The sequence below is a fragment of the Urocampus carinirostris genome, chromosome 3 (genome assembly GCF_059441175.1).
Source record: "Urocampus carinirostris isolate Australia breed hairy pipefish chromosome 3, RoL_Ucar_1.0, whole genome shotgun sequence".
Lineage (NCBI taxonomy): Eukaryota > Metazoa > Chordata > Actinopteri > Syngnathiformes > Syngnathidae > Urocampus > Urocampus carinirostris.
This window is the reverse complement of record NC_142351.1, coordinates 48,216,481-48,243,306: the sequence shown is the minus strand read 5'-3', so window position 1 is coordinate 48,243,306 and position 26,826 is coordinate 48,216,481. Positions and strand designations below refer to the sequence as shown.

Sequence of the window (26,826 nt, the reverse complement as noted above, 5' to 3'; positions counted from 1 at the left end):
TGAGCAACTAATTACTGAATTGTTACATGCGAAGTTGATTCGAGCACGTGAAAAGCAAAGACAATGCTATGAATTAGCGGTTCAGTCCATTATATATATAGGGCACAGTCTCAACTCGAGTTCACAGTCAAGGTGTCACACCAACGGACCCCGTTTTGACTGTAAATCGCTAAATAATCCTACGGAAGCTCATCAAGTTCACCGTTGAGACACTATATGATGAAGAGCTTTGTAAGAATTGTTAAACACCCAGTAGCTCTTTCATAAGCACCCAGAGAAATTTTATAGGGTGAGCGGAAGGAATGGGCGGAGCTATACACACAGCGCGAACAATCCTACCCCTTGCCCGGCGCCCTCTGCACCAAAGTTTAATACGTTGGTATCTTTTTTTGCATAATTTTTTTTACATTTTTCCTCAATATCTTTGCTCTGACCTCGTTTTGAAACCATTTCTAGGACAACAATGACGGTCAAAATCAGCCTCAACACTCTTATTTGTGGGATGGAGACAAATTTGAAGTAATATATTTATATTGAAATGGGACACAAGCTCTGGTATTGTTATTTTATAAGTAAATGGTAAATGGTCTGCATTTATATAGCGCTTTTCAAGTCAATGATGACCTCCCAAAGCGCTCTACAATGTGCTTCACACTTACTTACTCACACACACTCACACACCAATAGCAGCCATGCAAGGCGCCGACCTGCTTATTGGGGGCATTAGGGATTCAGTGTCTTGCCCAAGGACACTTCGACATATAACACAGAGGATAATGATTGAATAATGATTTAGTTATACAAGAAAATAGTGGAAAAATGACAATTGTGATTAAGGGTTGTACAAATAAACTTGACTTGACAATCTGAGACATTTGGTTTAGACCAACCCAAACAGTTGGATCATTCTGAGTAAAATTACCCAGAAAAATAGGCTGAATCGACAAGAGTATTGGGTTAGTCCCATTTTGGACCCAAGTGTTTTCAGGTTGTAAATATTAAAATAGGGAAGATATGACATTTTCTAGAAAATCACAATGCCAAATCACAGGTTAACCATTTTCAGAACAGGTTCACAGGGCTACCCAGATGTTGTAATTGGGCCTGTGCGTATTAAGCTGGTGAACCCCTGTTGCATAAAGCGCCCTCTTGTGGCAAGTGACATAAGTGTTATCTAATTGTCAAACGTTACATAGTAAAATAAAATGCGCTGGAGACTTGGCTTTTGTCTGAGATCGAATTTGGCGGTTTTGTTGAACTTTGTCTTAAAATAATATACTGCGTCTCTCTCAAAAAAAACCAATACATATATTTGGCTTTTAAAGCTTTTTGGGTTAAAAAGGTTCCCCACCTGTGTTAAATGATTTGTTATCATATCTAGGGAAGAGAACCTGATCCCCTACGCTCCAGAGTTGATCATCCGCACAGAATGGTTCATCAACTACAATCAAACAGTTTCCAGAGTGCGAGGGATTTATACTGCCCCCTCTGGACTGGAGTCCACGTGTCTGGTGAGCCTGCGTCACTCACAGAATGTTAAACATTAAAAAATTTTTTTTTTTTTTTAAATAAAAAAATTAAAAAAAATACTAATGGCATCATGTCATGAACATGCTTTGAGAATTACCCCAAATATGACAATAATTCAACATTTATTTTTCAAGATTTTAAAGAATAACAACCCAACCAGGGTTCCCGTGGATCCTTGAAAAGTCCTAAAAGGCACTGAATTCATTATTCTAAAAGTAAGGCATTAATTGGCATTAAATGTCTTAAAAATGTGAAAAAATGGATGTGATTTATATTTGTTTGAACTAAAAAGATTTAGGAAGTCATTTTTCATTCATCATGATAAAAAGCTTTGTATGTAGGAGTAGAGTTTTTTAATTATTTGTTACAGTTTTGACTGAGGATCCATCAAGTACTCTAACAGTCCTTTTTATTTGTCATTTTCATGTCTTAAACATGAGAGGGCCATGTTTTTCAGAGGAAACGTTTTCAACAGGACCAAAACACTTGTTTAAAATTGCCTCCAATTCATGTGTTTTTGGTTTGTTTGTTTCAATTGTAGGTTGTTTTTTTTTTGTTGACTTCAATTTAATTTGAAAAGGCATTTAAGTCTTTAAAAGTCTCTTACTTGACTTGCCTTAAGCTGTAGGAACCCTGTTTGACCCCTTTTATACATCCAGTGGTTAATGTTAGGGACATGCTTTAAACTTAAGGAAACGGTGTTCTCCTCAGAGGAGATTGTTTAGGGTTGCTGTCTTCTCACAGGCGGCTGTGTGGCGCGCTGCTTGCAAACTTTCCTTAGCCTTTATTGGCTAATGGCATTAAAACTTGCCTGATCGGCCCGTGCTTTTAAAACCTGATTTGTTACGATTATTGTTGGCCAAACACTCCATCACTCAAATAACAAAGGAGAATTATACATCCTTGGGAAAAAAAAAAAAACGCTGTGTCTTGCAATGACAAAATCACACTATCGATTTGATTTTGGTTAATAGTGCAGCCAATGGTGTAATTCCTAATTTTTGGATCTATACTCAACCATACTTCAATCCGTGTGATTTCTTCTACTCAGGTGGTGGCGTACGGTCTAGACATCTACCAAACCCGCGTTTATCCCTCCAAGCAATTTGATGTGCTGAAGGACGACTATGACTACATGCTGATCAGCAGCGTGCTTTTTGCGCTTTTCTTCGCCACCATGATCAGCAAACGCTTGGCCGAAGTCAAGCTGCTCAACCGGGCCTGGCGGTAAAGCATTCGCCGGCCGGATCTTCCGTTTTACGACCGCTTGGACCTCGTCCCCAGAGGACCACACAGGCAGACGTTCTAAAAAGGCCCGTAAGGAACTGCAAGGGTGGGGGTGCAATGTCACGTTTAGTCGGAATACAAAATATGAAAATTATTGTTTCTTTTTTAACTTATTTGAAACTAAAACATGAAATGATTGTTGGTGAAATTATGTTTGTGCCATGTTTTGATGAAATCTAGCTTGAACTACCGTACTTTCTGGACTATAAGGTGCACCCGAAAACTCAGAACTGGCCAAAAATTTGAACGGGCCTCTTATGAACCAATACGCCTTGTATGTGAACAAAATTGGAAATAATTGACCATGTTTTTGCAATTATCGATCAGTTGATACATTTTATTGTTGACCGTGATTGCATAGTAATGGTGGCGACAGGGATTAAACCCATTAGCAATGGTAACAGATCTGATTCGTAACCACCAAGCGGTTTGGGACACAGATGGTTATTCACAATTGCGTACCTTTGATTTCAATGTAAATTAAACGCAGATTTCAAGAAGAGCGCCGGATTTTATCCACTTGGGGTACAGACGACAAATGAAAGGCGTTAGGGCTCATCTCAAAAATCACACTATTTTTAGTTACAGTACCAGATATGGTAGAACGTTCTTTCACTCGAACTAAGCATTGTGACAAACGTTTTACGTGCGGCTATGCATTTGTTTATTTTTCACGACTAAAGACGACCAAATTAAATTACTTCCCACGATGTGGTCCTTTTCAATTCAAAACGATCCAATTACTTCCCACAATGCCCTCATGGTCATTCAGTTCAAAATCTCGTGCACTTCGTAAAGACCTTGCAAGTCGGCTGTACGTCAGACCAGTGTAATGTCTGACAATATTCTCGCGGCCTAGCCCCATATCAACAATTTGGTACCAGGACTAAAAAGTCTGATGAAGACCCAATGCCTTTTTATTTGTCATCTGCATTCCTAAGGGTCTAGAGCAGGGGTCTGTAACGCGGTGTTCCCCAAGGACAGCTAAGGTACCTGCAGACCTGTTATGAAAAAACAGTGTTGGGTCATAGACATTTTCTACTAAAATGATTCTTTAATGATTAACTGATTAAAAAGTCTAACCCTAATAATTAACCTGGTAATAAAAAATTATTTTAGAAGTTTGTCTCAAATGGGGTGCCTCTTCGCCTTGATCAGAAACAAAAAGTAGCTCTCCATTTGAAAAGCTTGGAGCCTTTAGTCTAGTGGACAGGCTATAGCTTATTCCACATGCTGATTTAGGTTTGATTCCCGCAGAATTCATTCATCCATTATCTATCCTTGGGCAGTGGACACCCTAAGCTGGTTGCTCGATCACACCTAGGGACAATTTGGACTGGCCAATTAACCTGACATGCATGTTTTTGGAATGTGGGAGGAAACCGGAGTGACAAGAGGAAACCCACACAAGCACAGGAAGAACATGCAAACTCCACACAAGAAGTCTGGTATCTGGATTTGAGCCCCAAACCGTAGAATGGTGATCAGTGATATATTGCCTGATCAACAAATGCACAAACACGGCGCTTTTCGTTTTATGTGCAACCCGAACCCTTACGGCAGTTTTAATTCAGTGCACCTTATTGTCAGGTCAGGTGCGGTTTATGTATAAAAGATTTGCAAGAGGGTGCTCCTTATATTGCGAAAACATACAGAATTCTAATATACCAACTTGTCGCAAATATTGTGAATGATGAAACTCCACTTGCCACCGAATGCAGTGATCTCATCGTTGTGTAAGGTGGACAAAAATGAGTTATGTACACAAATTTAATTCATAAGTTATTTATAAATAAATCACTTTTTGAAAACACCGTTCGTGACCTCATAACGAGCCGAGGCGGACACACAAACTTGCGGTGAATGTGAAAAGTCGTCAGTGTAACAGGGCCCGTAAAGCAACACGTCACTCGTCCTCTTGAGAGAAAACGTAACATCACATCCAATACATGCGCACGCATTAACATACACACACTAAGGTACTGTGTTTGGATTAGTTTACAAATGGAAAATTTACTGTTAGTATACATATGTTCTGGACATGTCAATAACAAAAACAATTACAGCATTCAGGATGAATATTTGTCAGTTTTTGAGTTAACATTTTCTGATCGCGAAAATAAATCTTTGGAATCATGAACATTTGACTGTTTCATCTCTACAAAAGAGTTCAATCAATAACCCACTTAAAAAATCTGTTTGGATTCAAATAAGACTTATTTGTCGTGTTCTTTGCTCATCCAACTGTCAGTCTATGATAAAAGGTGTACTATCCAGTGCCTTGCAAAAGGGTTTTGAAAACCGAAATTCTTCCTTACACGACAGCTCTTCAAGGTTTTTCAGATCTTTCCACTAACGCGCTACAGGATTGAGGTCTGGACTATGGCTTGGTCATTCTAACACCTTTATATTGTGTGTAGGTGGGCAATACTTTCACTAGGCACTGCACCTCATGTTAAATTTCTCACAGCGTTTGGAAGATATACCACATGGAATGTTCAGTCTGTAACAAGCCCAGCTTGTTTACGTCATACTTTTTGTGCTCATGTGTACAATATTTTAGTATCTTCTCCACCTGGGGTGCAGCACGTTTTGTCATTGGAATAAAATATTGTCCCCAAAGGAAGCTCATCGGAATTATCGGGCAACTCAACCCTACAACTTAAGAGAGAGAATACTGGAATGTTAAGAGGATTTCCAGGTCGACCCGGGGAAAATGTTGTACTAATACCTAGTCTCCAAAAGATTAGCAATTGGCAATGATGTGTTCGCTTAAATATTCTTTCACAATTAAAAAGGTGGGCCAGTCGGTCATGCTTGTTTTATCCTCCTGGCTATCATGGCAGTAGTTTCAAAAATAAATAGTATAGGTTATAAATAATGTTAGAAATGTTCAAAAATGTGGAAAGGCAAACAGACTTCATCCTTCCATTATCCAAATCACTGTTTAAAGAATGAATCTGCAAGAAGATTTTTATCCAAGGAATGCTGCAAGCAACCTTTTCTTGGTGTTTCTCAACTGATGGGTCGGGACCCATAAGTGGGCCGGGAACCCGTTTTTAGTGGGTCGTGGGCACTGGTCTTGGCAAAAGAATGCTAAAAGAAAAAAAAACCTGAGGGTCAATTATACTCCTTAATATTAGATGGCAATAATGCCCTGCAAAGGCGACATTACACTCACAAAAGTTTCTTAACACATGTGGAGCATGGCCAAACGCAGATACAGCAATATACAAGATTCATATTTTATTATCTAGAATAAGAAACTATTGAAGAGGATTTTATTTGAATTCAGCAAGTTGAGCATAAAAAGGGCAGTGTGTATTTGTACACTTGACGTTGCTGTATTATGCAGTGCAACTGAAAACAAGTGCTAGAAAGTGCAAAGAAACAAAACTGTGGAGGCTCAAAGTGACCAAAAAGCATAATTTCTTATTTTTGCCAAGCCTTTCACAAGCTTTTTTCCAGGTACGCGTAGCAGCAAGATGACGATTATTGTGAAGCTCGCGTTATATATAAAATAAATGCAATTTTTTTCAACCGATGATTATTTTAGAAAATGGGTTTTTATTTATTACATGCATCCTTGCATAATATTTAAGTCAAATTGTTTTTTCTTTTAATGATTTGAGTTTTATTCCTGCAACTACGAGGTGCTAAGATACACACTTTCCCTTTAAAAATTTGTCGAATAATCATCCAAAAAGATTCCAATTGAAATCCGGGATCGACAAAAATTGTCTTTTGCCTTTGTGTAGTGTATACACTGCAAATAATAATCTTAACCCATTGGCTAAAGAAAATGCTCGTATTGTAGTTTACCTTGTTTTTCTGGTAAAACAAACAAAGGATAGTTAAATCAATAAAATTTGACTTCTAGCATTGGATAGGTGGTTTTGCCAATTTGTAGTAATGTTTTTCTAAACTGGGTAGAAAAATACCCAGTTTAGAAATTACTTGAAGTATTTTTAATTTTTCAAAAAAACGTCAATATACTTACTATGTCTGCTTCAAAATGTGCAATCCTTTCATTTGATTTATTTATTTTTCTTGATTTGGGTCGCAGCTCATAATTAGGGTGGAATGGTGTGTCTTGATTTAAAAGACCCGTTTGCATGGTGGGCAGGGAGTTTTATTTCGTTGACAAATGAGCGATTTTACACTTATGCTAACTAATAATTGTCATAGGAAATGATTTGCGTGGGTGAGAAACAGTGAAAAATGTAAACTTACACTGGATTTTTCCGATTGTATGGTACCGCAAAATCTCCAGAAATTTGAAAAAATTTTGTTTTCTTGCATTACCGGGAGATTATTTTGATCATTTTAAGCATTTTTCTTGTTTAATGTATTTACATTTAAATAAGACCAAAGGGACAATGTGTAATTTTTAGTGCCTCTGACACCGTACTGCAACATCTAGTGATCAAATAATACAGGAGACAAATTTTCTGTTAACAAATTTAAGACCATGCTCCGCTCTAAAAAAAATTAAACGAGAAAATGACTTAAAGGCAAAAAATATAGTATAACAAGAAAGCAATATCTAAAGGGACAGTAGGTCTTATTTAAGGCCTATGGGTGGTAAAAACAATTTTAAAAAAAAAATGGATTTACATGATGAGCAGAAGCTTTTTAAATGAGCCAAATTATCTGCTCATAATTTTAAGGTCATTCTGCTCACTGTCATTTTTTATTTAATTGAAATCAAAAGTAAAAAAAAATATTAAGATATATAAGACAAGGAGAACGATATGACAGTGGAATTCAAATGTATATTTTGTAGTGTGCAAACAATTGCATGATTCTGCAGTTTGGAAGGGGATCTCTCATGTGTGGTCCCTTCAAGGTTTCCTCATTTTCCTAATGCGGGTGTTTTGAGATTTTCTTATCCCTCGTGTAGGTTTTAGATCAGGGGATGGTGCAATACTAGTCTGTGGAGCCCTTTGAGACTTCTTGTGATTTAAGGCTATGCAAATAAACATTCTTGAGAGTTAAACACAGTCTAACACCCTTAATTTAGAGGAAAGACAAATCCCATCAAAAATTGGGATTTGAGTTGAATTCATCACTTCAGTTCCTCCCGAGTAGTATTAAAAAACGAATGTTTGCCCAAATCGCCCGGAAGCAAAACAATTCCAAATGGAGTTATTCGCAAAAGGAATTGCGTGACTCTTGCTTGCGAGCTCTGGATCCTTCAGGAAATTCAGAATCTTGTTTCTGAATATTCAGTAAAGAGGGAGAACAAAAACTTCTCCCCTTATAACAATAACCAAAGTCAACATCATTGATTTACGCCAGTCTTTTTGAAGCCTTTTTTTCTTCGGTTTATAAATAGGATTGCATATGCAACATAACAATATGCATACACTTGTCACAGCGTTTGGTCCATTTTCTATCCAATTTGACCAGCAGAGGTCCACACCTTCCAATCCCATAGTCAGTTTTTGCGTAAAAGTTTGAGTTCACCTGAGTATGGAGGACCAATCCCGACATATATAAAATTAAATACCAACAAATATATGCCATATAAATAAATGAACACATACATAAATCATGTAACACCTAGATATAGGATTATATATCAATATATTAATCTATGAATTTTATCTTATTTCTGTATTTTGTTGTGTGTTTTTCATGTATTTTGTCACTCGAGTATTTTTGTCACAACTCTGTAAAATTGAGCCAGTTTGACCCACCTTATTTAAATAACATTTTGTTGTGACAAAATGCACAACTAAATTATTGACAAATACACGCCAAAATACAGAAAGAAATATAACACAACACATGAATAAGTTGCATATACTGTAGTTATTTGGGTTCCTCATAATTCCTCATCATGCTTTTCATTTTATCTTTATTTTTTTATCTTTCCTGACGACTTTGTTTTCTCCATTCTCTAGACATTCATCTCTGGGACCATGACTAAAATAGTGTGATAATGAGAAAAAAAAATCCAATGCCTTTTCACATGTTATCTATACAACTTGTGTTCTAGTGGTTACGATCAGGCGCTCTCCCCATCGCAACCTAGGTTCGATTCTATTGCATCTATGGTTTTGCACTTGTGATCGACGATATTTTTCAACTGCTCAATGAATGCACAAATACAGTTACTGTATATAATACCATAAAACATCGTGTATAACAGACACCAAGTTCGAAGTATTTTCTCAGTAAAAAAAAAAAACCCAGACGCTTTAGACAAATACGGTCACGTGTCATATTTATACGTTACATCATTTATATGGCATATATTAGTATGTATTTGACATGATATCGGTTTTCCATACGAGTTTGCTTCAACAATGTTGCCACCCGTTCCCAATCCTGGCGGGTTCACTCATTAGTCGTCCTCGTCTGTCTGAGGAAGTTTTTGGACGAGGTGGTAAAAGTATGTAGTGCGTGGTGCTGGCCTGCCTACCGTCCTTTAGAATGGGCACAATACAGGGCGAGATCTGGGCAACAGAGGGGGCCTTCTCGCTTAAGATGGACCTGCTCACGTATTGCGGGTCTGCAGCAAAACTCTGTGTTGCCGGCATGATCCCGTTGATGTAAATGGGTAGGCTTTTGGGACTCGGGGAGCGTGGCGGGCACGGCGGCACCAGAGGCACTCTGGGCGGGATTTTGGGCGGCTTATCATCACCGGATGGCGTCTTTAGGTAGGTTTTTGGTGGGATTGGGATGCGAGGGGGGATTTGGGGCTTTTCCAAGGGCCCGGTGGAGAAGTTGGGTTGATAGTCCGGATATCGGCTCCACGTCGTATCCTGGTTAATCCCTGCCGGGGGAACGAAAGGCCAGTCCTTAGTTCCAAGCTCACCGGTTCTCCCTGTTAAATTGTCCTCACTACCAGGCCAGGAGAACGCCAAGGAGGGTAGGCCGGGATATGACGACAGCCCCTGGTAAGTGGGATTTACTCGTCCCCGGTTATCACACACCGTTATAGGGCAGCTTTTCGGTAGTAGCGGCTGTCGCTCACTGGAGAAGAACTCCACCTCATTATCCGCCGCTTCGTCGGACATCAGCTCCTCGGGGTCGGGTAACGGCGGCAACGGTTTAGTTTCTCTGGGCGGAGCCCGAAATGCTGCCCATCCGTGAGAAGAGAAATAAGGAACAACCTGGTCCCCTTCATGAGGTCTGAGCGTCTTTTCCAAAGGGAGGCAGAAGGGATCGGAGTACGACGGAAACTTTGGGAGGTTAGCTGTGAACGCAGAAGTTCAAACATTAACTACAACTGGAAAACTTTCAAAATGGATAGGGAACATGCAACAGAAAAAAAGGACCTCAGGGTTCTCGCTGATTGTCTTTTTAAATACCATTATTTTCACGCTATAAGTTGCACCAGATTGTGAGGCGTAGTCCGGAAAAAAAAATTGACATATTTTTCATACATAAGGCGAAAGAAATTGAAACTACAATAGGAGCTACCATGTTCATTTTTTCTCTAGGTATCGAATTAAAATAGCAAAATGTTAATTTCAATGGAAATTAAACCCAGATTGCAGTGGTGAGGGCGCCAACACTATCACTTAAACTATACACTAGTGGTACAGGAGACATACGAAAATGGCCTCATCTCATTGTCACACTTTTTCCTCTCAGAGCCAAGAAACAATTTGCACAGTGCATTCTGGTTTAATGCTCTCTCCGTTTCTTCACCTGTGCGTCAATAAGGTCTCGGTTTAATATGTGTACGTACGTAAGAGCTTGTATAATATTTTTTTGAAAGACTTTTTATTTTCCGTTTCCGTCTTTTGCAACATTATTGACTGATGGTCTAGTGCACATGTGTCAAACTCCCGGCCCGCGGGCCACATCCGGCCCGCAAGACCATTTTACACTATTGTTATTAATGGCCCGTCAATATGAACAACGCAGTCTCATCCCTGGACATCATATTCTGACGTTTTAGTCACTGTACCTATTCCTTCATATATGACGTATACTATACTATATACCGGGGGTCGGGGACCTATGGCTCGCGAGCCAAATATGGCTCTTTCTATGAATACCTATGGCTCAGAGACAAATTTAATTGTATGCAAATTTTCTCCATCTCGTTCAAAACTTGAGCCATTAATCTTGTTCAGATACACGCAAAGCCAAACCAAAGCTGATTTACAAAGCAGTACTTTTCAGAATATATAGGGCACGTTTTCACTACGATTTACAGTCAAGGTGTCACACAAAAAAAAATCGTTTTGGGTGTACAACGCTAAAGAATCCTTTATATAAAAGCTCACTATATAATTTGTGTTCAGTGTTCAGATACTTTTTGATGAACCCACGGAACAAATTGTAAATACGCCAAAACACCGGAAGATAAATTAAAGTTATTTGATTGCGTGAGTGGGAGGGATGGGTGGTGCTATGCAAAAAGTGGAAGCACTCTCTCCCATCTCTCGCCCTACTCCATCTGCGCCAAAGGTAAGCACAGCAGGCTCCCTGTTCTCAGAATGTTGTGACGTTTTTACAAAATTTGTGTAGCATTTTCATATTTCTACTTTTGATAGGAGATGTATTAATGAGAGCAAAATCTTTTGGGATATTTAAGTTTTTTTAATATATACATTGACATAGGAGCAAAGGAATTTGAATGTTATTTTAATGTTAAGTTGTTTAAGTCCTAAGTTGTATAATTTAACAAGATATTTTTATTTAGAGCAAAATAAATACTGTATAAGTTATTTAATGTTTAAATTTAATATTCTTGTCTGTTTTTATTCATATTTATGTTCCAAAAACATTGCGTTTAAGTGTGTTCAATAAATGTTTATCCTGGTTGGCCCGCGACCTTAAGTGTGTTTTGAATTTTGGCGCACACCGGTATGACCCCGGTTAGAACCCGGTTGCACACAATGTATTGCTATCTGGGCCAGCGTCGATTAGAGATTAATCAATAAATTGCTCAGATAAGGGCGTATACTATATATAAAACATCGTGTAGTAGCGCACACCTATAAATACTGAATGCTTTTCCAATTTTATCCACCGAATTTTGCAATAAATAAACAGTGTCTGAAACTCGGGACAAAACTTTACCGGACACCAGGGCAGACAAGTCTAAAAAGTCTTCATTTACCGTTTTTTGGTCTGTTCTTAAAGGTAACACTCCCCAACAGAAATAATCACTGCAAGTGCTACTGACATTGATTAATCTGAGTTAGAAAACACAGGAATAGAACGTTTTTATTCTCGCCTGAATTCTTTTGCAATTAAATCCCTGCAGATGAGTGAAGCATAGGCATCTCAGCTGGACAACAGGTGAGACAGTAGCTTGCCTGGTACCTTGTCAAATTTAAAACACAATCTGAAAACTATACACTTTTTTTCTAAGGGTAGGTATATGCATTTCCAAAAGTAGCCATTTGGAAACGACCCTTTCAATATACTGAAACATTTGAAAATATTTTGCATCTGCCATTTTTTTAGACGTTATAAAATAGTTGTAATTGTTTGACTTCTCTTTCCAAACGTCAAATCATTATTTATGCACACTTGCATGTAATAATTGCGCTTAAAAATGGATCATAAATTGCTTTTTATGCATTTAATTTTGGCTCAGATTTGAATACACACACAATAATTGTATACATTCATGTTGGAAATGTCATTGGCTAACCAATATGTCCATCAATTGGATCATAACGACTGGCTAATGATATTTGGACCTCTTAGAGGCAATATCTGTTTTATCAAACAATGTGGGCAGTGGACCATGAAAAAAGCCTATCGGCAGAGAAAGGTGTCTATAAAAATGGGAGAGGCTAACTTCCATATTGGGAGTTTTGGAGCGAAACAAATTTAAAAAACCGATGTAGAACAAAGCAGACATGCTTTAAGGGGGACTACTATTTACCTGTCGGCATTATCATGTGTAGGGAGGAAATATTTTACACAGTTGCATTCTATGGATTGTCTGAGATAAAGAAGCCTTATTTGCGGACATTAAAAGAATTTTATGACGGCCAGGGGACTAAATTGGCGAGTTGAGCCGGCTTTATAGTTTTCGGGTATCTTGTATCGTGATGTTTCTGTGATGAGTACATTTGGTCATCTTATCTTGAGGCCCAAGAGTTTAAGCTTCCCAATGATATGTGGTATGATGTATTTCAGTAACTGGTAACATTGTACAGATACTCATTACTTTATCAAAATTCCCAAAATTAAAGGGACAGCGTGTATTCTTTGATCATCAGATGTCGTGAAACTGAAAATGAGTGCTAAAAGCACAAAAAGGAATACTTATTGTGAAAACTCCAAGTGACCAGACCGCAGCTTTGTTCTCCTCATTTTTTTTGTCAAGCCTTTCGGGGTTTTTTTACCCGTAGAAGGAAGACTGCAAACAATTGTGTCAGCCCTCTCATATTATGTAAAATCAATCCAAATTTCTCAACCAATAAGTATTTTTAAAAAAAAGTATTTATATGGTAGTTCATGTATTTTGGCTTTTCATTTAAATCAATGTTTTCAATAAATATACCACTAAGAGGCACTAAATAATACAGATATTATTTATCTTTTTTTAAACAATACTTCTTTACCTTGTTTTCAATAATCTAAGAAAATTACCTAAAATAGTATTTATATATATATATATATATATATATATATATAAAATGAAAATATGTATACTTATATCTGTCAGTAACCCAAGAAAATGTTACTAATTTTACAATATTATCATCCAATTTTCAAACTGGACTTTTTGTCGTACTTAAGTGTTGCTTTTTTTTTTTTTTTTTTATAATTGGCAACGTGACTAAGAAGTCTTAGTTTCAAAATGGTTGGTTACCCATGCTCTGTGGACTTGTCGCATTGTACTTGTTACGTTCTATCATAAAAACTGGCAGTTACACCCACTGGGCTGACACATAGCTGATTTGTGCCATTGCACATCCACAGAAAGGCGATTAAAAGTGTGTCATGGTCCAACTCATGACGAACCTATCTGCTCAAGGTCATCCTATCACAGCTTCCTTCTCAGGAGGAAACGTCTCTCAGGGCAAAAACACAGCAAAAGAACATGCAATCCCTTGGGGGAGCTCGGCGATTGGCCAAAAAGGAGCAAAACACCCGGCGACGAGGAGGACCAAACAGGAAAGGGAGCGCAAGTGGGTCGACAACAAGTGCTTAACCCGTCACCTTTTTGTCAAACATCAGCCACAACAGCCTGATTAACACAGAGAATGGCCACTATCTCAACACGGATTCCCAAAACTTTCTTCATGGAAATATCCGATGTGGCACAGACTACAGAGCAGCTGGTGACCTGGCAGGAAGAAGGAGTGGATTAAGGGACTGATAGGACCCCCCCCCCCCTTAAGGCAACTCAGTCCACCAAAAAAAGCAAAGGAACTGTATGGCTTTTAAATGTTATAGTTCATTGTCTTGAATAAGAGTTATGACAAATAACCCTTGCAGTATGTCTCAAAATTGAGTACACATTTCTGCAGAGATTTCATTTTAATGTTTAATTTGAACATCACTGAAGAAGCATTGCTTTGACACAATTAAAAGTATTTAAACAAAGGCCATGGCTTACTGAAAATATATCCTCTGATCAGATGAGACAAAGATTATTTTTTTGGGCTAAGATGGTGTGAAGCATGTGTGGCGGTCACCACGTGAGGAGTACAAACATCTTTGTGTCGTGCCTTAAGTCAAGCATGGTGTAGAAAATGTCATGGTTTGGGGCTGCACGAGTCGTCTGTAATTGGGGAGTTGCATTTCATCAAGGGAAACAAACTCCTCTCCCACCAAAAAGTGGGTTGGAGGGCAATGTTCCAGCCTGACACTGACTCTAAATACACTTATAAGATCAAGGCTTCTAAAAAAGGGAACAAAGGTAAAGGGGATGAACTAGCCAAACATGTCTCCAGATGTAAATCCAATAGAACGTCTTTGGGGCATCCTCAAGCAGAAGGTGGAGAAGCACAAGATTTTGAATATCCCTCAGGTCAGTCATGTTGTGATGGAGGAGTGGAAGAGCATTCCAGTGGCAATATGTGAGGTTATGTTGAAATCCATGGTGAGGAGAATTTAAGGGTTCTGTAAAATCATGGTAGCCACACAAAATATTGAACTTCAGGATCTTTTACTTAAGGGTGTTCTCACTTTTGTTACCAGGGGTTTTAGCTATTAATGGGTAAGTTTTTTAAGGGGAAAAATACATTTACACTTCGATATAAGCTTTACACAGACTAACTTTCATGATGTCAAAGATACGTTTCTTCAGTGTTGTTCCATTCAACATTATGATGAAGTCTTTGCAGAAATGTAAGGGGTGTACTCACTTTTGTGACATACTGTATACACAATAAGGCAGGGGTCAAAGACATATGGCTCTCGAGCCAGATATGGCTATTTTCATGAGTACATCGGACATAAGAAAAGGAATGTAGCAATCACTCCACACCGAAACTCCATCCAATTTGCCTACAAGGTTAAAAGGAGCACAGAAGACGCTGTGACCTGCCTGCTGCATCCCCCCTCCAGCATTTGGACTCCCAGGAAACTTTCCCTGGATCCTCTTTGAAGATTTCAAAGCATAAAAGCATAAACTGATCCGGAAACTACACCATCTGAATATCCCCTCCTCTTCCTCACTGACAGACTGCAGGCAGTAAGGTTGGGCTTAGCCTCTGCAGTAATTACCAACCACCCCGGGGTTCCACAGGGATGCGTGCTGAGCCCCTTCCTGTACACAGTCTACCAATGATTGCCGTAGAACTATACGCATGAGATGTAATCTCATCATCACACTATTTTTATTGGCAGTAACAACGAATAATGTTAGTGATCGGAGAAAACAATATAAATAAATGCTAAAACGCACGACCAAGGAAACAACTCGTTGGCATATCCAACGATAAATCGGACTTTAAATAAATAAATTGTAAATATAATGTTGGTATCATTTTCAGTTTTCGTTGTCAAGAAATTATTTCAATCAGTGCTGCACATATGCAACAATGTTTGTCACTTACGATGCTTAGTTTGAGATGAGAAAAAGTGAAAAGTATTTTTATACCTATTTTAACAAAAATTATACACAAAGAAATACAGTAGCTGTCCCTTATAGACAACCTTTAAAATCATAAATATAAATTCACAGTATTATTGTAGCACTAAAGAATATATAAAGGAGACTTACAGTTGCATTCTCCAACTGTTCGCTGCTCGGTCAAGTTGTGTTCCGCGTCGTCGCCTAGCTGGCCCAAGCAAATACTGAAAAAGGCAAGCGTGGGTTGGAAAGACAGCACGGAGTTGTGCACGTGTCAATCATTTGTACAAGTAACCCGCCCCGAGTGAGTCATTACATGTGGCCGAGCCATGACGAAATGTGCTCCGGCCCATAAAGTGCTGCGGTTTTTCGTCAACTTGTTTGTGTACCTGCTGAAGTCATGCTGTCCCCAGTAGTTATTGGCGCTCATGTTGTGGTAACAGGAGGACGATGGCTTTTTCTTACAGAAAGCATTTAGGTTTCCTCATTTAGTCCATCATAGCTTCACTGTAACCTGTGCTGTTGAATAGAAAAAGGACACAAAAACGGTTATAGCTCAAATCCAGATTGGACAGCTTTCAATTTCAATTTGAATACCTGTTTCATATATTTTGGAATAATTGCTTGAATTATTGCCAGTTAGTTTGCATTTAAAATAAGCAAGAAATGCCCTATAAATAAAAAAAGCAAACCACAAACACACTTTGTGGCTTTACCACGGTAATTCATATGTGTAGAGTAGACTAAACTTTGGGATGATTCACAAAGATCCTGTTTTGGTTTGAGGCGGAGTCGAACTTGGACTAAAATTTAAGACTCATTACAATTAAAGAGATACTCTGTATTATTTAGCGCCTACTAGTGTTAAAAAACATAATTCATGAGAGGTGGGATGTGTAGTTTGAGGTGCCCTTAAAAAGTTTTATATTAATGTATACACTTTTCATTGAACCCATTCACTCATTATTTAGTTGTTTTTCCACTAAAATTAGATATTTAGCAGGTCAAAGCTATTTAGTCTCTTGATGTTTTCTTGAAACTCACTTTTTACTTCAATTTCAGAGTGAAGGCTTAATGCACTGTAAGACAATTAAGAAATATTCCAAATGAAGTATTTTTTTTTGTCTTTATTAAATACTACCTTCTTTAATGTATTTCAACAGAAATGAAGTACCCGTTACTAAGGCTACATATTTTAATTCTAGATGTAATGAGAATTCTAATCGTATCAGCAGATATGTGTTCAAGGATTACTGATAAAGTTGAAGTTGAACTGGGGCTGGATACTTTGACAAGACAATGACACTAAACAAAAAATTCATTCATGCAAAAAAACAAGTTTTTTTGAAACACTATTTTAATGAAAGGTATAATTCTAAAGTATATTATATATCACTTGCACATTGGGAATGTCTATCATACTTGAGGATTTAACCCAAAAACACATGAGATAACACAATTTTGAAATGGGGGTTACGTTTTTGATATTTGTTTTGTGGATTTATTTTTTGGCCACACATAAAATGACATATTGCTCTTTCATTGTTCGTGTTTTGTATGATGAGTCAAGATGTAATATGATCAATGGGTAAAGTGGTAGGAAACAGTGGAATGAAGTAGTATGTTCTGGAATGGCCATTTCAGTCCCCAGACCAGAATATTATAGAAAATCTGTGGTATGATTTAAAGCGAGCTGTCCATGCTCGGAAACCATCAAACCTGACTGAACTGGAGCGGTTTCGTTAAGAATACAGGTAAAAAATACCTCAAACAGAACCCAGACTATCACTGGAATCTTTAGGAAACTATTAGATGGTTAAAAAAAAGGAGGAGCTACTAAATACTGATGAAATTTTCTGTTGTGGTCGCCAAATGTATGCCCCTTTCTATTTTTGTAAGTAATTAAATGATCCCTTTCTGTAAACTCTATAAGCTTAATTTTACTTCTCAAATACCACTGTGTTTATCTACTATAAGATTTATTTAACTGAAAATGCTGATCCGAATAAGTCACGATTTACAAAAGAATTTCTTAATAATGATCAAGGAAAGCCAAGCTTTCATACGATTGTATTCAGGCGAAGGATCTAGCTTGAAATCCTCACAAATCTCTTATGTAATGTTTTGTGCAGAGGAGTTGGTTGGCGGGGGCTTGAATAGCGGCTGAACAAAGACCCGATTTGTCGCAGATAAATCATTTTCACTCTATCTGTGTGAAATAGATTGACTTTAGTAACACATAACGATCCGTTGCAGCACAATAATGCCATGGTTGGGTATCGCAGAAGTAGTCACAACAAAAACAAAGAATAGAAAAGAATATACCTATAATATCATTGTTACAAAATGGGTTGAACATATTGTGACAACGAAATCGGACGTGGCACTCCAGTTTCACATTTTACTGAAAAAAAAAGATAAAAGACAATTTACACAATATTTATGGGAGAAAGTGTAGGCATGTAGAAGCAGAAGATATTTACATTGGGTGTTTACATAGTTTTGGGATCGTATTAGTGCAATATGCGGTAGTGCAAATAGGCAACATTGTGCAAAGTAAGCATAGGCATGAATACAATTTTACATCTGTATGAGGTAGTGTGTTTGTCAGCTTAATGCCATCTGCCTGCGGACAATTGCACAATCGGCGGGTCAGATGTGGGATGACTAGCTCTCCTTCCTCTGTGTGGCCGTGAGAGTGTGCAGTATCCGCCCTCACAACACTGGCTGTGATCAATGATAAGATTCAACATTGGACATCCAAAATCCTTTTTTTAACCCAAGCTTTGTACAGTAGAAGGAGCTGTATGTTTTATTTTGTGGTGTTTATGAATGGAAAGCTGCAGCACTCTCACACACAGTCTTGGGCAAGATAAACTTGTGGTGTTCAGTAAATATCCTGGTGCTAGACACGGAGAATACCAAGGAGTCATCATGGCCTTTAGGAGGTCCAGAAAGATTGAACACCCCGCCCTTCTTCTGGATGGAGAAATTGTGAAGTGTGTTGACAACATGAAGTTCTTGGGCCTCCACATCACATCAAACCTCTTCTGGTCGACCAACACTTGCCGCCTGGTGAAGAAGGCTCAGCAAATAATCTTCCTCAGGAACTTAAATGGGCTGGTGTCTTCCCATGGCTTCTACAGAGCAAGAATAGAAAGCATCCTCTACCTCAACTTGCAGGGCACATGGGAGAAACCAACTAGGGTAGGTCGTTAGGACAGCATGGGGCATCGTGGGCCGCCACCTCCATGATTTGGAATCCATATAAGCAGGCCGAGTCAAGAGGCTATCACCAAAGATCCCAGCAGCTCGGGCCATGGACTGTGTGTGTACCGCTTCCACCAGGAAAGCGGTAGAGGAACATACGCGCCAAACCCATCTCAGAACGGCCAAGACCATCAGGCCCCCCACCACCTCTCTGACTGCAGGACAATAACTTATATGCTGTGAGCCACAGCACAACACACTTAACTACTCAACCACACTGATGTACATATACAACACAGAGTCGTCTTGGGGGATAAAATATAAAAACACTATGTACACTGTCTTTTCCTTTTTTGTATATATATCATTTGTTTAATTAATTTATTATATGCTTTTCTGAACTTCCTTTTAAACACTGTACTCCGGGGTGGCAAAGAAAATTTATTTTATGTTAATGACAATAAAGACAACCTTGAAAGAAAGGCTGCATTCAAAAACAATGATAAAATGTCATCTAATAAAATATTGTAGTTAAAGGAGCTGTATAGAATTTGAAACTCTGTTACTCTCCAATGTGTTCCAACCCAAACAACTTTGCTAAAAGTAAAATAAATGCAGATAGGCGCAGGGGGAAAAAAGCACAAGGGCTCTTTGAACTCAGTAGGGCACGACGCACCCCACCTTTAAAAATTAGTGAATTAGTGTTCACCTGAAAAATTTGATTACAAAAATGAATATACTGCAAAATCCACGTGTATCAGTTTATTTATTTTTTTACTAATCGAGAAAACATATGTTGGCGTTTGTACTAACAACTAACTCACTAAACCGGGGGTGGGGTGCGTAGTTTGAGGTGTCTTTAAAAAGTTTCAAATTAAATATTTTCTCAATTAAGTATGTGTTAATTGGCCGGTCCAAATTGTCCCTAGGTGTGACTGAGTGAGTGAGTTGTCTGTCCCTGTGTGTCCTGCGATTGGCTGGCAACCAGTCCAGGGTGTCCCCTGCCCACTGCCCGATGATTGCTGGGATGGGCTCCAGCATCCCCGCGACACTACTGAGGATAAGCGGTGCAGCTGATGAGATGAGATGAGAAGTATGTGTTAGTTAACAATGCCCAACTGAGTTCAAAGAGCTTTGATTAAAAAAAATGTCACTGCGCCTATCTGCTTTTAGCATCGGAATTCTGGCCCCTGAGCGCATTAAGCTTGAGGAAAAGAGGCGGGGGGAGTAGATTTAATTATAATGCGTGCAAGGAGGATGAGGGAAGGAGAGTGATTTCACATGTGTAGTTGAGGTTTTCTGTTGTTCTATTATGAAAATGGTGAAAGAAAGGAAAGGACTGTTACAAATTCAGTCCAAATGCCAACCCAAACCCCAAACAAGATGAAAAAAAGCGCATTTAAGAGAGACACGTATCTTGATGCGCCACAGAAGCAGCTTGACAGAAGTGGCAATGTTGATTTCAGCCAAAAAATGGCATAAGCAAGTAGATTTTTTAAACTGACAGACACCACCTTTAAGCTATAAATAATTTAAAAAAACAACAACTCTATTTTATGATCGGGCCTAAAACAATCCAGCCTGACCCGGACCACGGGTATGAGAGCCTGAACCAGACCGATTAACTTGATTTTAGGGGGAGCCCAAAATAAACCCGAATTTTAATTTTATTTTCGGAGATAAAAGGCGATAATCCCGGCGCCGAGGTGCACATCATGCACGCTACCCTGAGGAACTCACAAGTGTGATTTTTGCCGTCTCTGACAACGGACACGCCGGTGCCGAGGTGCGCACTTCGGCTCCAAAGTGTCCAGCATGCACGCTACCCTGACTATCTCATAAACGTGATATTTGCCTTCTCCGACAACAAACGGCTGGTCTGACACGACAAAAATCACCCTTCCTAAGTTGTCAGAATGGCGTCCATGATGTACCGAGCCTCCACAAAGAAAAAAAAACATAGAACACATGGTTGGTCGATTGGATCCCTTAACCACAATGGCCGTAAGGGCACCATTTCTTGTGGTGTGTCTTGGGCAAGAATAGCCTGGTGGCACCTATCCCTCCCCAGGCCAAGATATGTTTCCACCTGGTCATGACCAGCAGATAGAAAAGAAAAAAGAATTGGCGAAAGAGAAGGCTGTATTTCGGGATCGGCATTTTATGCACAAACTTAGTCAAAATTTCGAGTTTCTGTCTAGGCCCGAGATCTTACCCCTACTCCAGGGGTGGCTAACCCGGACCTCGAGAGCTGCATGTCATATAATGTATGTGTTTGGAGTTTCTGTGCTCCAATACTGGTGATTCCAATCACCTGGATCATTATCAAGCTCTCACAAAGCTTGCTAATTAGCTGAAAATTGGCAGAGAAACCTCCAAAACATGTGGCTCTCAAGGACCGGGTTTGCCTCCATTTTCATTTCAAAAAGGTTTATTCTTACTCACATAAGTTGTTTGTAAAGGTTGTAGCACTATAATTCAAAATAGTTATTTTATATATATCTTCTTAAATATCAAATAATAAAAGCGGATTTTAAGTTTCATTAAATACTCGACTGCTTGTAAAACACCTAGCAAAAAGTATGAAATCATCAGTCTTGGACAAGTACTCGCTCAGACATTTTATCCTGTAGAACAAACTCAGATAAAAAGCATGAAAAAAATTATAAATATTTCAGAAGTGCAGATGAATTAAAAAAAACTTTGTGGTGGTCAGGAAATGCTACTAAGCACAGGGGAAAAATATGGAATCACTCCATTCTGAGAAAAAAATATGGAATCATAAAAAACGGACAAAAAAATACTAATCATAATATATCACTAGTGTTAAGTTGTACAACCATTGGCTTTTATGACTGCTTGCAGTCTCTGAGGCATGGACTTGATGAGTGACAAACAATATTCTTCATCTTTGCGGGTCGACGCCTTGCTGTGTTTTCAATTTCCACCACAGGTTTTCAATTGGGTGGAGATCTGGGCTATTTGCAGGCCATGGCATTGACTGGATGAGTCTTTCTCCAAGGAATGCTTTTACAGTTTTTGCTCAGTGGCATGATGCATTGCCATCTTGCAAAAAAAAAAACAGTTCATCATCTTCAAACATTTTTGAAATGAAGGAATGAGAAAGCTGTCCAAAATGTCAATGTAAACTTGTGCATTTATTGCAGATTTGACCACAGCCATCTTTCCAGTGCCTTTGCCTGACATGCAGCCCCATATCATTAAGGACTGTGGGAATTTTGATGTTTTCTTTAAGAAGTCCTCGTAAATATCAACGGAACGGCACCAAACAATTACCAGCATCATCACCTTGTCCATTGCAAATACGTGACTCATCACTGAAGATAACCTTCATCTAGTCATCCACAGTCTATGATTGCCTCTCCTTAGCCCATTGCAGTCTTGCTCTTTTGTGTTTAAGCGTCAATGATGGCTTCGTTTTAGCTTTCCTATATGAAAATCCCAATTCTTTTCAGTGATTTTGCACAGTTCTGTCACATACATTGACTCCGACTTCCTCCCATTTCCTCTTCATTTATCTTGTGCATTTTGTTGGTCCACTTTGTTTCTAATCAGATTATTACCGTATTTTTCGCACTACAAGGTGCACTCCCCATTATCATCATATATTTCATATATAAGGCACACTCAATTATAAGGAGGATAGAATTAAAACTACAGTAATATCTACCGTATTCAAAATTTGTGCAACCACATATATTAGTGTATTGCTTGATAAATTAAAAAATGTCACCGATCAAAATCGCAAAATATTGTATGCAACGAGAATCGAACCTTGGTTGCGGCTGTGAGAGCTTCTAAACCTAACCACTAGACCATAAGGGATGCATGTATGAAAATGCATTTCAATGTTTCATTATCACACTATTTTTAATGTGCCAGCAACAAATGTTAGATAATGGAGAAAACAATAAAAACAAAAAAGCATGATGATGGTAACAACTCGTGTTTATTTATATCTTTTATGGCGACTTTCTGTTCCCTCACTTTTGGATTATTAATTTCTGGCACCATGAGTAAATTAGGGGGATAATGAGATAAAGACTAATGCCTTTTAGTAAGTCTCCAGTACCACTAGTGGTCCAGTGAGTATAATGTTGGCGCTCTCACCACCACAACCCGGGTTTAGTTAATGCTGCACACAACATCTTGCATTAATGGTCAGGATTTTTAGTTTTTTGGACCAATTGCACAAATATTGTAGTATACTGTAAAATCTCATGATGTAACAGACACACATGAATACTGTATGCATTTCCAATTTTATCCTCAGCATTCTGGGTATTATAAGGCGTACTTTCAAGTTTCTGGGCAATTTAGGGTTTTTAGGTGCGCCTTATACACCTGATAGTAAGGTATTTTAAGTGTTACGGTGTTTGGAAAACAGGTTAAGATGCTAAGTGTTCCTCTTTTCATACACCTTATGCTGATATTGTAAAGATCTCTTTAGACTGTGGTGGACGAAAAGGAGCAATGACCAAACGGGATTGCATGCATTTATTTGGATGCTTCCTCAACCTTAAAAAAAAGGCAAAAATCTGCCAAGTGAGCTTCGGCGATGGAGGAAATGTACTACCAGTTGGCTCAGCATGCATGAATGGAGCCACTCTAAGCTATAAATGGGCCTTTGTGACACTTTGGAGTGCAGTGAAACAGGCCCGAGAATGCAAGTGAACTCTCTGCTTGGAGGTGAGGACAGGAGATAACGCTATAAAAACAAGCGGACGTAGCCCTACTTTGAAGAAAAGTTCAAACCGAAGAGAATGGTTTAACCTGCTACTGAATGAAGGACCCTCAACCTCAGGTAAGAGCCAAATTGGTTGCAATTAAATTCAAGATCTCGTATTCAGCCACCATGTCAGGAGCCGTATTGTAACGAATTCACTTTTGGTGTTTTAGCATTTTACAATTCCCAAGTTTTTTTTTATATCACCCGTCTGCTCCAACACACGACCACTGTTCTCTGAGCACCTTGCAGTCTTTTTTTTCAAAGCTATTGTCGCAAATAAGTGATACTATTACCACTTATTAAGTAAAGCGTTCAGAGACTGGCTGGCAACCAGTTCAGGGTGTCCCCTATCCAAAGATAGCTGGGATGGGCTCGAGCACCACCATCACCCTACTGAGGATAAGTGGTGCAGATAATGAATGGATGAAAGTAAAGCGTATAAGAAAAGCTGCCTTTAAAATTAAGACTCAAACGTATATATGGCAACAATATCTTATTTTCAAAACAAAATAACCATATTTTTCGGACTTTAAGTCGCTCGGAGTATAAGTCGCACCAGTTGAAGAATGCATAATTGAGAAAAAAACATGATACACGCGGAGTCTAAGCTGTATTTGGGGGGGATGGGGGGCTATTGCATTTTCTGAAGTCCAGCACCAAAAACATTAATGTCATCTTAAAAGGCAGTTTAATTTTTTTTTAAATGTCTCCTGCCCCTGAAATTTAGGGTCCATGAAACTAGCGTTAGGACAAAAATTATTTCCTATATATACATATATATATATATATATATATATATACACACACACTATATAATAAAACCAAAACCAGAAAATAGGGGAACAGCAATTAATCATTATCTGAGAACTAAACAATTGTTGTGTTTTTTTGTCAATACACCGCATGCAATAAATTTGATACTTTTGATTGATTCGAATTGTGGATGCCAAATGACCATTTTTGTTGGGGAAAAAATAATTATATATATATAACCAAAATAATGTTTTGGAATAAAACCTAAACCGGAAACAGCTGAACAGCAATTAGTCATTGTCTAAGCACTGAACAACCTTATCTATTTTTTCAGTAGACTGAAGCGATAGGTTTAAAAAAAAAAAAAAGTGGCTGGATTTTATTCTGCAATTCATATTTCACAAACAAGATATGTATCAGAATTTGTTTAGTCTAGCAGGGGCACAAATCACATTTTCCTGTAAAAAAAAGTTTGACTGTTGAAAGTTCCTTTTTTTCTTGGTGTGTTGTTTAGTTAAACATATATGCCTGTAGAGTGTATTAACACAGTCCAAATAAAATAAACTCATCTCATCTCATTAGCTGCACAGCTTATCCTCAGTAGGGTCGCAGGGGTGCTGGAGCCCATCCCAGCAATCATCGGGCAGTGGGCAGGGGACACCCTGAACTGGTTGCCAGCCAATCGCAGGGCACACGGGGACAGATAACTCACTCGCTCAGTCACACCTAGGGACAATTTGGACCGGCCAATCCACCTGAAATGCATGTCTTTGGAATGTGGGAGGAAACCGGAGTGCCCGGAGGAAACCCGCGGGGGAGAACATACAAACTCCGCACAGTTAGGCCGGGAGCTGGATTTGAACCCACGCAGGAGGTCCCCACGACCTCAGAACTGTGCTGCACACGCGCTAACCACTGCGCCGCCGTGTTGCCCAAAATAAACTCATATTATTTATTATTAGAGAGGCACTTTAGGGGAATTGTTTAATAATATGTACTGTTTACATCACTCTGCCATTAAGATGCATGCATGTAATAATAAAGCCTGTGCCAAATCACCATCTGTGTTCTTCTGAGTGAAGTAATTAAACACAAAGTGATGGAAATATTTGATGTTGTACCTGTAGTGTGTGTGAACACAGTGCAAATAAGTAATTAAAATCATATTATAATATGTGTTTTCCAAATAAAATGTTCTTTATACATCACACCTCCATTATTAAGTAAGAATCTAATAAAAACAGTAAGTACAGTATTCTAGTCGGCACCAGGTCACCATAGGTGTTCTTAACTAATATGCTTAAAATTCACTTCTACTCCATAGCATATGAATAACCTACTCTTCTCGTCGGCTGAAAAATAGTCTGTGTAATATAGTGTAATAATCTGTGAAGCCCTTTGAGACTCTTCGTGATTGAGGGCTATACAAATAAAAATGACTTGACTTGACTTAACAAAGTCCTTAAACACGAAATCATGGAAATATTTTGGTATCGTACTTTAGTAGTCCTACACCATTCCAGTTTATGTAAATTCATTTATTTGTTCTTTGAAGCGTATTTAAAACCATGTATGCACTTGATGGTGCCTATTGTTTTAGAATAAAATGAACGAAAATATATCTCGAATAATTGACTTTATGTGGAGAAACTTAGTTTTCTTTTTTTTTTTTGGTTCGAACAATTTTATTGACACTTTTAACAGCAATTAAACACATTCAAAATTTCATTATATGATATTCTAACAATATGAGGTTTAAAAAAAATTATCGATACTTTTAACATCAATTAAACACATTCACAATTTCACCATATCATATTCTAACAAGGTTTCTGGAGGTCCAGATGGCGTGATGAGTCGCAATTTTATAACTTGCAAATGACTTGAGAATATTTGGTGAATGCTAATAGCTGAATAAATAGTGGCAAATGAGTCGTTTCTGGCGTTTTCAAGACGAGAGCAACTACTCAATACGTTTGTGTTTTATTCAGTTTTTACGTAACGGGTCACTCGCAGTTCCCACAACAATATGTGCTCACTCAAGAATATCCGAGTGAGGGAAAACACATTAGTAACGCGTTAAAATATGTTTATAACGGCCATTAGTACTCACCGACTGTCAATTTGTCTTTCATCTCTCGTTCAGTTACAAGCAAGCCATGTGAGGCGTCGTGAGGCGTTAACATCCGTGTGAAGTGCGTTCATTGTGCCACGATGACGTCAGCACGACTCTTTATAAACGAGCCCCTGTCCCACTGGACTCTGCCCACAATTTTCTTAAAGG

General features: G+C 38.5%; 2 protein-coding genes across 2 annotated transcripts in view; one reads left to right on the top strand and one right to left on the bottom strand.

Moving 5' to 3' along the window:
* Window positions 1–4,957, top strand: part of emc1 (ER membrane protein complex subunit 1) — a 19,887-nt gene extending 14,930 nt beyond the window's left edge. The window contains exons 21-22 of the mRNA XM_088332135.1: window positions 1,382–1,511; window positions 2,582–4,957. Of these exons, the coding sequence (XP_088188261.1) occupies window positions 1,382–1,511; window positions 2,582–2,761 (310 nt within the window). The 3' untranslated portion in view covers window positions 2,762–4,957. The remainder of the gene's footprint in view (window positions 1–1,381; window positions 1,512–2,581) is intronic.
* errfi1b (ERBB receptor feedback inhibitor 1b) lies at window positions 4,587–26,826 on the bottom strand. The gene is made up of 4 exons (XM_088332136.1): window positions 26,656–26,826; window positions 16,219–16,348; window positions 15,980–16,053; window positions 4,587–10,024 (listed from the first exon to the last, which is right to left on the bottom strand). Exons 2-4 carry the CDS (start codon window positions 16,257–16,259, stop codon window positions 9,126–9,128), a joined length of 1,014 nt encoding a protein of 337 aa, XP_088188262.1. The 5' UTR covers window positions 16,260–16,348; window positions 26,656–26,826; the 3' UTR covers window positions 4,587–9,125.

Coding starts and splice junctions, on each gene's coding strand:
- errfi1b (XM_088332136.1), bottom strand. CDS start 16,259: ATGAGCGCCAATAACTACTGGGGACAGCATGACTTCAGCAG. Junction 16,054..16,218: donor GGACAGCATGACTTCAGCAG/GTACACAAACAA, acceptor TGCCTTTTTCAG/TATTTGCTTGGGCCAGCTAG. Junction 10,025..15,979: donor AACAGTTGGAGAATGCAACT/GTAAGTCTCCTT, acceptor CTGCGTTCACAG/CTAACCTCCCAAAGTTTCCG.